Raw genomic sequence first — 12,476 nt, forward strand, 5'->3', positions numbered from 1 at the left:
TAATATTTCATATAGTTTTTGTTACTAAATGTTTATTCTTATTTTCGTTTTATTTTTTTTTCTTTTATTCTGTGTTTTTCTGTAACTATCCTTTTCTTTGGGGGATGTTTGTTTCTATTCCTTCGCGTCTTTATTTTCTGAGTAGATTTTATTGTGGATTATTTCTCTTGTTTGTTTCTGTCCCAATACCTGTGCCTACCTGCTACTTAAAGAAATGAGGTCTGTCCAACCCCAATGCATATAAAAAATTGTACATTGACAACAAAATGTTGGCAGGAGCTCATGACCTTCTTTACGAGCATACAACACTCATTGAAACCTCTTTTCCAGTTGCTAAGGCACTGCTTACCCCGGTGGCCTGTGGGCTCTTTACCCAGCGAGGCCTGCTACACGGTTCACTTAAAAAGTTGTGTACTCCCGTCACCCCACGGGTCAGGGGTCAGCCATGGCGCCAGCTTTGACAAGAACTATTTCAGCAGCTAACATTTGTGTACTGTTGAGACGACTAGTTATGACACAATATTTAAGTATCTATTTCGGGAATTTATTCTGGTTTTTTGTGCACTTTAGGAGGCGTTAAAAGGTTCAAGATATTGTATAGAGTATATAGACATATGAACAGCCGACCCACCACTTTCCAAACCAGTGAAGACCATGTTGGCGACATTCTCGGTGAATGAACTGCAAGATTGCAGACAGTTACACCTGGCTGGTCAAACTGAGGCAGTCATCTTGAAATGTCGAAATGCGTGTGTCGAGGCTCGGAGCAAGTTTTTCTGGGGACAGAAACTGTTCCACCTCACAGACAGAAATAAGTTTAGATCATACCTTACAGTGTGTAGTCTCTGAATGTGTTGTATTAATAGAGCTGAACTTCACACATGAAATAAGTCTTTTAGTGGCAATGTCCTGCCATGATGAAACTGTGTTTGTATGCAGGTTGTAGGCGGTGTAAGTGTCTACCTGTGTAGACAGACTGCAGGAGGTAAGCGGCGGCTGTAATGCGATCTCCTTGTTAGAGGGCGTGTGCTCGCCATTACTGTTTGTCAGTGCGTTCATTCATGTGTGTGAGAGAGGGTGGGGTGTGTATGGATGGGAAAGTTGTGTATATGTGTGTTTGTGTGTGCACATGTGTGTGTGAGTTCGCCGCACTACATTTTACGGCGCTCGCAGTGTCTGTAGGCATACATCAGTGCCTCTCAGTTTGGTAGACAGAAAGGAGAGAAAGAGAGATGTGTGGATGTGTGTGATACAGAGAGAGAAAAAGCTAATGCACGGCATTTTTATTTTCATTTTGTTAAAAGTGTCCGCTGGATTTTATAAAGCTTTGATATAGAGCTTACGATACAGGGCTCTATTATTTCTTCTTTTTTATTATTATTATTATTATTATTATTATTATTATTATTATTATTTATTAATTAAACGCAAAGGCTGTCATTTTACTTTTCTTTATTACATTTTTGAATCGAGGCAGCACCTTTTTCGTTATAAAGCAAGAAGCAAAAAGCCATCTTAAAAAAACGAATAAATCATTAACAATGACTGTCATTAAAGACAAATATTCTGAAAAACAGTAAAAATATGAAAATACCAAAGTGTGCTGCTTGTGCAGATATAAAATAACAGTACAAAAAACATCTTGCTTTAAAAACTGAACACAATATATTTATCATCCACGATCTTCATGTTTCATTTGATACCCTTTCTTCCAAAACTCGCGAAAGTGATTGCTAAACACTAATTTCATCGAAATTTGAAATGAAACCTCTCTATATCCAAAAGACAAACAATGGATTAACATGAGACTGGCTAACATATGGAAAAGGCAGATGCAATAAATCATGTCACGGACAAGGTATGTACAGGTGTGTCCAACGATAATTAGTCAAAAAATAACATAAAACTTCTAGAATGCTTTCAAAGCCAACTCTAGTGTGCAAATATTTATCAGGAGATGATCGTGAATGTGTTTATTTGCTTTATGTGTGTGCTTCAGTCAAAAGACCTTGTAAAAATTATGCTGAAAAATTTAAAATACAAAGAACAAAAATTGTCATATGCCATCTGTCATGCAACTTTAGCTGAGAAAATACATTGTGATGTATACTATTATTTCTACCTGTCATATAGTTTGTGACACTGCACACGGAGGAGCTCACAAGTCTACAAGGTGGTATTAATATTTGTAAATACCCGAATACACAGAAGCGAATACAAATTTAAAAAGAAAGGCGACTACATGGAAGAATCAGGACTTGACAGCCCGACTAGCAGCAGGACATCCACGTGAAGCTTTATTGCTCAGGGGGGACGACGACGACAGCAGAGTCACCTCCAACAGCCGACGACTGGGCGTTCACCGAGCCGTAACTCTGTCCACGATCGTCGAAGATGGAGTTCGGCAACCTCCGGTAGCCCTCGGCGCCCCGCCTGCGACGAGCACGCACTGCCAGGACAGCAAGCGTTGCTATGACGACGCAGGCCAGCGTGGCCGCCACCGAGATGCCAGCAGCGGCGCCTGCGCTCAACGACACGGTGGAACCGGAACGGGAAGGCGACTCAGTCGACGAGTCCGTCACGGACGCACCCTTGGACTTGGTCAACTCTGCCATCAGGGCCTGGGCCTTCTCGTTCTTGTGCCAGGTGCGGGTCGAAGGGTCAAAGACGATGAGCGTGTCCTTGTCGGGGGGTGGGAGGGCGGGAGAGGGCATGAACGGGGGGCGCTTGACCGGGGGCAGCACGGGGCCTGCCAGAGCCCCCGTCTGGACGCAGTAGTCGATCTGGCAGCCGCCGTCGATGGTGGCTAGGTGCTTGCTGTAGTTGTCCGGACATCGCTTCGGCCAGCTGCTGGGTTTGTCCTGGAAGAAGCTGCGGAGGTTGTGAGAGGCCTGCAGGCTCTTCTCGCTGCCTGGCTTCCCTCCCACCACCAGGGGGTTCCCGGCGGCGCAGCTGATAAAGCCAGCGAAGGGCACGGCGTTCTCCGTCCCGAGCTCGAAGTCGTCGCTGACGCACACGTGCAGGTCAAGGCCGGAGCCCAGCTTCAGGGCGAAGAAGGTCGGAGGGCACGACATGGACTGCGTCACACCGTTAGCTACATGTGACGTGTACAGCCCTCCGAACAGGTAACCAGTGTGGTCGGGGATGGGACCGCTGGCCGCGCACCAGTACATGCTGTAAGTGCCTTCGCTGTGGTAATAGTCGTCATGGCAACAATGGAAGAAAAGCCAGCAGCTGTGGCAGCTGTGCACCGAGCGACTGGTTTGCATCGTGTCACTGTGCAGAAGCACGGGCTGATAGTTGGGGGGACACGAGTAGGTGCCTGTTAAGGGGTTCACCTGTAAAGAACAAAGTCCACAAGTGTGACCACCATGGTTAACAGGGGCAACTGCACGGGGAGTAGCTTCCCTTGTTTGAAGGTATGTCTACAACTCTTGCCATCAGCACTTATTTCTAGTAATTTTCTAATGCTTGTGCCGCGCATGAGAGTATATCTACAGTAATCTAGTTGTTTATGAAATGATTACACTTTACCATCAAAAATAAGTACTTTGTGTATGTATTTTAATTATTAATATTTTCTATTATTTTACATGCGCTATACAATTACTTTTTTAATTTTCTAACCCTGTATTCACACGCAAAACTTATTAGTAAAAACTTTCAGTAAAAAAAAAATCACTATTTTTAAAATCGTATTAGAAAACACTGTAATTAGGCTACCTGGCATCTAAACATAAATATAAACTAAATATCTTCTTATGACTGATTCAGCTTCCAGAGAGAAATCAATGTCAATAATTTCAATCACCTAATATCAAGATAAGCTTAGTGTCTCTCTTCGTGATCGCACTTCGAAAATTTCTTGCTTGCATCGCATTATCATAATATTCTTTGTCAAAAATATAATTTTTCTTGTTGATGACAATCTACTTCTTTAAAAAATTGCATTTTTACCTGAGACATGCCCTGGCACAAGTCCCCATCGTTGGAATTCGGGGACATGGTGCAAGTCTGGAACACCCCGCCAAATGTCATATTGGAGACAATCGGGTGGCAGGAGCCGTCCTCTATGTTGGCGGCTGGAGCAAAGTTTGGAGACGAGGGGTTCATACATCCGGGTATCGTGTTGAAGGAGTAGTACGCATCCACAGCCTCTTGGACCGACCCGGCCACCTGAGCCAGGGTGGACGCCGGCAGCTCCGGCAACGCGGTTGACGTCACGATGAAGTGCAGCGGGTCACCGGCTCGGTCAACGGCCACGAGGTCACTGGCGAGAGAGAGGCTGGTAAGATCAGACAACTCAAACGCAGAAACCAAACGTGTGATATTTATGTTGACAAGGATAATCCATTGCCCCAATACCTCAACGCAAAACTATTGTTCAAAATTTATTTAAACCTGCAAAAAGAGAACCTTAGAAATCTGTTTAAACCCGTGAAAATTAACATTAGTCTATGTAAACTATTATAAGAAAAAGCAGAAAATCTGTTTAAACCTTGAAGGAGAACCATCTGAGGATCATTTCAAGTGTGACGACAAAGTATTTCTTGTTTTTAAATCTTTATTTAATTTCTGTCTACCTACCCATCTACTAAAACAGCCCAGGCGTCGGGTGTAAAGTTGGAGGGACGGTAGGACGGTCCCCCCATGGTCTTCACGACAGACGAGGTGCGGTTAGTCTGGTAGCTGGTAGTAAAACTATTGTCAGTGCTGGTTCCATAGGACACCGACATGTGGAAGACGGAGAAGAGGGTAACTGATGCCGCGGCCAGGATGGACGACTTTTGGTCCGCGTACTTAGTCACCCAGTCCTCCTTCAGGTGATCAACCTGCAAACGAAATGTGACACTGTAAGACAAATAGTAGGCTGCCTCAACACTGAAGGTTATTAGCATGGAGAGAAGTGAAAATCTGGAAGAAAGGTCAAAGTGAAGTCTACAATTCCATTCTTGCAGAAGTAGTTGAGCCTCACCTTATGTGCCAACACCCATTGCCTTCCTGAGACGTTTTACAGCACTGATAATAAACGTGGACCTTGACAAGAGTGTTTACAATTTTACTTTGAATGCGAACCTGAACGAGGGTTGCACCAGCCTCGGCCCTGGTGACGACATGAGTGCCGAAGTCTCTCACGAGCAGCTGCGAGAGGTAGCGCGCCATCTTCGTCTGGTTCAACTGATGGGCCGCAGCGATGTCCAGCAGACGACCGCGGAAAGTCGGGTGCAGTGGACTGTCTGGCTGCAGCTGAACCACGTACCTGCAGCAGAAAGTCACTTCAGAAAACCTGTACAGCAGGTCTGTGGGGTGGGTCCCCCTTGGAAAGATAAACGTGAAGCGGGTGTTTGCAGACTTTCACACAGACAGATTACATGATCACCTGACCTACCTGGTGTATCGAACCTGTGACCGCGTTGCCATGGATTTATCACCGATCGCCTTGCTCTTCATGTCTTGAAAGCTGTCCGAGAACTTGCCGCTGATGGCCACCTTGCTCAGGTCTAGCCCCGCCTCCACGTTGATGCTTTTGGACGTCGTGCTCGTCCAGTTCTGTCGTCACAATGAAATACGTTGTCTTTACGCCTCTATAACTGCCTGACTACGTCTATTCGCGCATTCGAACCTTTAAGGGATTTTTTTTTTTTAATTAGTTTGAAACGACATACTGGTGGGTGTTCACATTTTATAATTTATTAATAATTAGCTTTACTCCAGTGAAGAGCTCGGCAGTGATATAATTATGATAACTATTATAAACTTTACACTCTATGGGGGTGACGAGTTCGGCAAATAATACATCGAAAGTCATTAATAATTAAACTTCCAGTCCAGTGAATAAGAGGCTTGTTAAACGATACAATTATGGTAATGAAAAATAATAAACCTTATGACACTCAAGTGAGCGAAGAGCTCGGCAATAAAAATAATTTTAGAATAAATAATTAAAAATAAATCTTAAATTTACTGTAGTAAAGAACAGCGAATAATTCCGTTAGATTGATAGTTAGTGATTAAGTTTCAATTCCATTAAGTAAAGATCATGACAAATACTAGAATTATAGTATATAATAAAAACCTTACACTTCAATGAGTAACGAGTTCCTGCAAATACTATAATTACAGTAATTGTTAATAAACCTTACACTCCAGTGAGTGAAGAGCTCGGCAAAGATGGCGACTGAGCTGGTCTTGACCGGCACCGTGCTGACTGAGTCCGGCAGCAGGAAGCGCATGTCGTCCGTGGTTCGACACTGAGAGTAGTTGAAGTTGACCACCTGGCCCTGGTCCACGTTCCTCAGGTTGTCCCAACCGAAGCCAGGTAACACTTCAAACCCCTGAAATCATGCCACGTGATCAGTCTTGTGATCGTAGGCGTTCTCTAAATCCTTCATGAAACTGGAACTGTCGTTTCTGAGTTCCAGAGAAAGGGACTGAACTCTTTATTACTCTAAAAACACATTTAGTACAGCTTGAGATTAAACTTCGAAACTGAACAGAAAGTGTTGAAGCCAACTGAAACACAAAGTCACGTGAGAAAGTACTCACCGCCATCTTGTACCCGTTTTTTCTCGCCATTTCAAAGCAGCGGCGGGGATCGCCGACAGGGTAGTCGGTGACGCTGCCGACCATGCTCTCCACGTTGTTGTCGGGGCTGCTGATGGCGCAGTTCACTAAGCCGACCACCACAAAAGCCAGGACGAGGCTGGAGGCCATGTTGGTGGCTGGTGTTGCTGGAGTCGTGCTCTTCACAAGATCCACTCAGGCCGTCAGCTTCCTCTTAAAACTCGTCTTCGCCCGTTGAAGCCTGTACACAAGTGTACAATTGTACTCCTACTTGGTAACCAATGACGAATGCTTTCACTTTCGTCTACGAGGAAACCGTTGAAACGCCCTTTAACCTACATTATGCTGAGTCGTGAGACAAGACACTCAGAAATAACATCATCGATGTCTGTAGGGTCTAGTCAGAGGCAGCAACACATACAGTCATCAGGATCAATCAAATGGGTCACAATCAATGGGAATCCTGGGATTGTTAATTTAACCTCTATGTGTACACACATGAAAGTAGCACAAATATTTAATAAAAAAAATTAAATTAAACATCTGTGATCTCAGAATCATTAGCTGCAGATATTTCGAAAGGATTTGTAGAAGACTGAAATACCTTTTCAGCAACACTATCCCCAGGCTTGTAACAGCGGATGAACAAAAACTTTTTTATTTTAGTGAAAACAAAAATTGAATTCTCCTCAGTTTCCTGTAAGTTCCCCAGTGGGCAGAGGATAACGAAACCTGTGAGAACCAATTTATACCCCTGAGGACGAGTTTAAGTGTTTCTCATAAACTCAGATTAGCCATGGGGAGTAGGTCAAGATAAACAAACTTTCTCTTTTCAACAAAAGGTATGTGTAAACAAGGAAAGTGTTTGTTCAAACTGGACTTATCATATCACTTGTGACTGTATGACGATATGAACAACAAATTATTGTCGCATACACATCATGGGCATGACACCATGACATTCCTCACTGTCAGAAAATATTGGAGGCATTTCTCTTGACCTGAAAGGACAAAGATTATCTATGCTCCTTAATAGTGTTGTATCACAGGGGATACAGATTCATGGTCAGCATCACCTGCTGCATCCACTAAATTATTGTAGAAACTGTGGCACATGCAGAAACTTTGATGAGAGAGGGGAGGAGAGATGAACAAAAGCTCAATTTACCGAGAATGAAATACAGTGTGGTGTTAATTTTCACTAGTTGCTTGCCTGAATATCCTGTTACCTGTCAGCTGCATTTGATACTGTTGACCACTTTATACTTCTACACAGACTCCAGCGCTCTTGTGGCATTCATGATGTTGCTTTGTCCTGGTTTCGAGCCTATCTCATGGACTGAACCCAAACTGTGTTTGTGAACGATGTCTACTCAGATGTTTCTGTTCTGAGGTATGGGGTCTCGGAAAGTCTGTCTTGGGTCCGGATACTTTTTATTGTATACCTCCCTTCTGTCTGATGCTAGTTCATGCCATGCCATATCACATTTGAGTTTTTCTGATGATACACAACTTTACCAGTCAGCTCCAATATATAATCGTATAGCCTACAAACTTTCCACTTTGACTTACTCCGCTATTTCTGAACTGGTCCTCGGTACCTCTCCCAACTCACTCTCATCTATTTGTCCATACGACTTCTTTGTTCATTTTCCGACACCATCAGGCTTCTTCGGGTATCGTGTCATCAGCTTTTAGAAAGTAAACAAAAAACAACCCCCTTTTTGACACCAAAAGTCACAGTCATGTGTTCAGGCCTGTGGGTGTGTCACACAAGTGACCCCCGACACTTCCTGTCACACGTGACATCACAGTCCTTTGAAGAAAATTGGGTGAGTAGTCCATTCATCTGGTAAAAAAGGTCGAGCAGAGGGCTGCCCTCCCGTATCATGTCTTTCACACAAAGACCGAATACCCAGGAAAAGACGATGGGTGGGACGCTGAGAGCTGATGACAGCATTGATGCACGTGCATCACGTGGTGTTTACGCATGCTCGGAGGTGGGTCACCTGATTGTCTGTTTGTATGATGTCTGTATTGTTGTATTTCTGCATGAACCCGCAAGGTCAGAAAGTGGGATAGATTATTGAAATTTGAGAAACTTCTAGCAAGTCCCCTCTTTGCTTGCCCTCCTTCTTCTGGACTATAGGATGGAGACTACTGCTTTCTAGTTGCTAGAAAACCTGTCTCCTTTGATTTGAATAAAGATAAATACTGTTCACTTATAAAGCGTCCTTGCCACGACGACAGGCGGGTTCAAGGCTTTACATGCACACACATATATGTGTATAATCGTATATGTGTGTGAAGTGGGAAAAGAGAATGTCACCTATAGATATATTGTAAGCCTTTGTCCAAGCATCCTCCTCATTTATAGCTGCTTTATTATTATTATTGCTACTGAGACGAGTATTGCAAGACTCTTTAACTTTTCGTATCGCGTGTGATGTTTTGTACCTCCATTATCGCTGTTTGCTGTCGCACTTTGCTTAACCTTTAACCTTTACATCACTTGCGCTAATCTCTCCTCTCGTGCTGTTGACATCTGGAAGATAAAATATTTGTATTGGGATCATATCCTCAACGCCTGTTATCATACCTATTGTTTAAGGCTGAAGTATTCTTTTTTCTTCGTGTCTTCTTTTCTCTACAGCATCTCCAACAGCTGCATTTATATGTGTGTTACAGGGTTGAATATTAAAGTAACACTCCCCTTCCCCTTCCCCCTAAAGGCTCCACTCCGCACTTGTGTGACATTCGAAACGGGATTTCCCGAAGTTACTCAATGCTTCCGAAGTCGTGTGAGTACAAGGGACGAGTCTACGCTGAGCACTGACCCACTTTCAACCGAGGTCAAAGGTCACACAAAAATACAGGAGGAAATTTCCTTGCGTCCCTTCCGTTTTCTGATAACTCGAACTGAGTGACAAGTGGCTGGTACAATCTATTCACGTAGGCCTTATAACAACTCGAACATTATATTTTATTATATCTTCCTCTCCTCAGCAAAGAAGTTGTGAAACTAAAATTGTTTCTTTATGACCTTCCTTAACTGAATAATATGGATATTATTATTATTATCACTATAAAGATTGAAAAGTTGATAAATGATTAACTCATACAAAAGATAGACTATTCGGGGTTTTTTTCCCGATTTTCGTTTTGGGTACTATTTCTTAGAAAAAAAAAAACAGTTTACAGTTACACAGCTTTAACTTGTCAAAACATTTTCTGTATACATGTACAGTCTAGTTCATATGTCTAGTCATTCTGTGTATCACTACACTAACCCTGCTCAAAGTTGACTTTAGACATTGTTGCAGGTTTGCAGGACACTACAGAATGTCTACTTGTCTCCATAGACACAGTTTGTAACAACTCCTCTATTATATTTTCCTGTTTAGGATGATGTGTCTGTGGCTAATTTCCAGCCCTCCTGGTTCATGACATCCACGCCTGGTCTGGTGTCTTCCAGGTTTGAAAACTTCTCGGTTTGTGGAATTAAATAGAAAACATTTTTATTATTCCTAAAGATCCGTGTATACAGAGTTCGACTGCACTCAAACCCGATTGGGTTGGGAAAGAACTGCTGAGGTATGCCACGCACCTATAAAGTCTGCTTTTTTATTTTTTAATTAATTCTCACTGTCGGCATGTTTCAGAGTTTTACCAGTGACTAAGAGCCCGGTTCGTGGTTCAGCAGTGAACACTTGTCACCATACGGCAATGACTGCTTGTCCTTAGTTATGAGACACACTTTTCTGTCTCCGCACGTGCTACCTGTGATAAAGTTTCAGCTACTTTTCCGAAATACAAACTAATTCCCACTCAGCCATCCAGCAACCCATCCACACACACAACAGAGATCCACGTTGGTGTTACATTAAAGCCACTGACACTCAAGTGCATCACATGAACTAACGAAAAATGGACTTCAAGCATCAGACTATTTTCTACACTTATGAACAATGTCAGAAAACATCAACATATGAAAATAGGATACGAAAAAAAGAAAATCAAATAGTAGAGAAAGTAAATATCTTTAATAATCATGTCACAATAAAACAATTGTTTCCTCCACCTCACTTGCAACCCCCGGGACGACAGCCCACCCTTACCCACCACAACTTCCTCGATCCTCCCCATCGATAGTCCGCAGGGAAACTTTCGAAGAAAGCGGAGGACGATATTTTTTTAAAAAGGAAAACAATGGTACCTGCTTTAAATAGAGTAGAAAACCTTATCACAAGTACAGTTGACAGAAAACAAAAGGTTTGTAAATGTTATTCAAACATTCAGCCATCTGATTACATTATTTTTGCTATTGGCGACATTTTTCTTGACTTGAGACCAGAAGAGAAAACGCCGTGTATATGTGACCTGTCAAGGAAAGAAACCATGGACAGAACCATTTTCACATGCGGGTCTAGTCATGTTGTCAAGTATTTAACAGCCGAGGACACATGTAACGGTGCGGTACGTGTTACAATGGAGGTCGAGTTGCCGTTGTCGTACTGTACGTGTGCTTGCTGGCGCGGAAAGGAATGAGTATGTCTGTACATATCTCGTGTTTTTACTGACTTGGAAATGTGTATTTGTTTACTGACAGACAAACCTGAGCAGATAGTTGTGTTTGTCGTGTGTTCTTGTATTGACATGACACAGAAAGAAGAACTTTTTGTTTGTGTGTGTGTGTGTCATGTTGACAGAAATCAGCGAGGTGTGTCTACTGACACACTTACAAACAGCTATGTACAACTCTACTGACACACAAACACTTATGTACAGCTCTACTGACACACTGAAAAACACCTATATACAGCATTGCGACAGCTTCAGACAAAGCGAAGGGTAAACAACATATCACGTGACCTGAACAACGACAGGAGCAACGCCGCGCGGTTGTCAACACACAGGTGAGGAATGGCGAAGAGGTAGCAGCCAAGATTTCGGGAGGACCCTAAGTGAAGCAGCTTACCTTGATTAAGAGCAGCTGGCCTGACTGTCGGGACTGATGCCAGGGTTGGTAGTGGAGTCCAGCGCGACCACCGGCAGCTGCAGCTGTGCCATCGACACCGCGGGGCCCGCGCTATATAGGCGCCTACACCAGGAAGTTCAAACCCCTGTTTGTCAGCCTTCCCACGTGCTTAGTCTTTAGGGGACACACATATCGACTAATAATAGCTTTATCAACCCCCTCCACCATCCAAAGGTTGCCATGTCTGTAAAAAAAATTTTTTTTTTTTTTTTTTAAAGTGCTGAGATTGAAGTCACAAGAATTGCAATAGTCACAACCGTTACAACAGTCACAACAATTACATACATAACTGACTGTTCTAATGGAACTTTTATTGATATGAAGACCTATCAGGTACAAGATCCAGCTGATGTGGAGGTACCGCTTCGCAGATATGGTGAATCTGGAAGAGATGTGGTACCGTTAACCAGGTGATATTTCACAGTGGAAGAGATAATAAAAGGATTTGTAGAGCTCATTTCCCCCGCGCGGAGGTGAGCTCGATGCGCATCACAAAAGATGAGGGGCAATGGGGACAGAGGTCTTGTGATGTAGTCGCCAACCGTGGTCCAGTTTAACAGATGGTACGAGCTGAATGTCACAAGTTCAAAATCGCGGCCACTGATGACACATCATGTCATTACATTCCTGGCTGTCACTCCTGTCGTGTAGATACACCACGAAGTAATACAAAGGGTTAAATCCCTCTCTACAATATCCCTATCACACTTCAGCATGATCTTATAAATACAATATATCAGGGCTTCTGCTATGAAGAAGGGGACCCCATAACGCGTACTGTACGCAATTTTTTGCGTTGATATATTCATGAAGTACGATATTTCTTTGGGGAGGGTAAGGGGGACATGAAGTAGATTGCATGATGATTGGCGCA

The 12,476-nt window shown here is 43.2% G+C and overlaps 1 protein-coding gene across 2 annotated transcripts; it reads right to left on the reverse strand.

Moving 5' to 3' along the window:
* Window positions 1-1,435: 1,435 nt before the first annotated feature.
* On the reverse strand, window positions 1,436-11,697 carry LOC112572650 (macrophage-expressed gene 1 protein-like). 2 transcript variants are annotated; one of them, XM_025252417.1, is made up of 8 exons: window positions 11,543-11,697; window positions 6,547-6,805; window positions 6,144-6,335; window positions 5,390-5,550; window positions 5,077-5,260; window positions 4,588-4,832; window positions 3,958-4,270; window positions 1,436-3,338 (listed from the first exon to the last, which is right to left on the reverse strand). In XM_025252417.1, the coding sequence occupies exons 2-8, from the start codon at window positions 6,712-6,714 to the stop codon at window positions 2,298-2,300; spliced, it is 2,304 nt and encodes a 767-aa protein (XP_025108202.1). In that variant the 5' UTR covers window positions 6,715-6,805; window positions 11,543-11,697; the 3' UTR covers window positions 1,436-2,297. The 2 variants fall into 2 exon arrangements, with proteins under 2 accessions (XP_025108202.1, XP_025108203.1); XM_025252418.1 differs by lacking the exon at window positions 11,543-11,697 and adding an exon at window positions 7,169-7,301.
* Between the last annotated feature and the right edge of the window lie 779 nt (window positions 11,698-12,476).

The sequence above is a fragment of the Pomacea canaliculata genome, linkage group LG9, assembly GCF_003073045.1.
Source record: "Pomacea canaliculata isolate SZHN2017 linkage group LG9, ASM307304v1, whole genome shotgun sequence".
Classification (NCBI taxonomy): domain Eukaryota; kingdom Metazoa; phylum Mollusca; class Gastropoda; order Architaenioglossa; family Ampullariidae; genus Pomacea; species Pomacea canaliculata.

Excerpts from the sequence above, each read along its gene's own strand:
- LOC112572650 (XM_025252417.1), bottom strand. The coding sequence starts at position 6,714 with ATGGCCTCCAGCCTCGTCCTGGCTTTTGTGGTGGTCGGCTTAGTGAAC. Across the intron at positions 6,336-6,546 it reads AAAACGGGTACAAGATGGCG|GGGTTTGAAGTGTTACCTGG; the intron begins GTGAGTACTTTC and ends GCATGATTTCAG. Across the intron at positions 5,551-6,143 it reads AGCTCTTCACTCACTGGAGT|AACTGGACGAGCACGACGTC; the intron begins GTAAGGTTTATT and ends TTGTGACGACAG.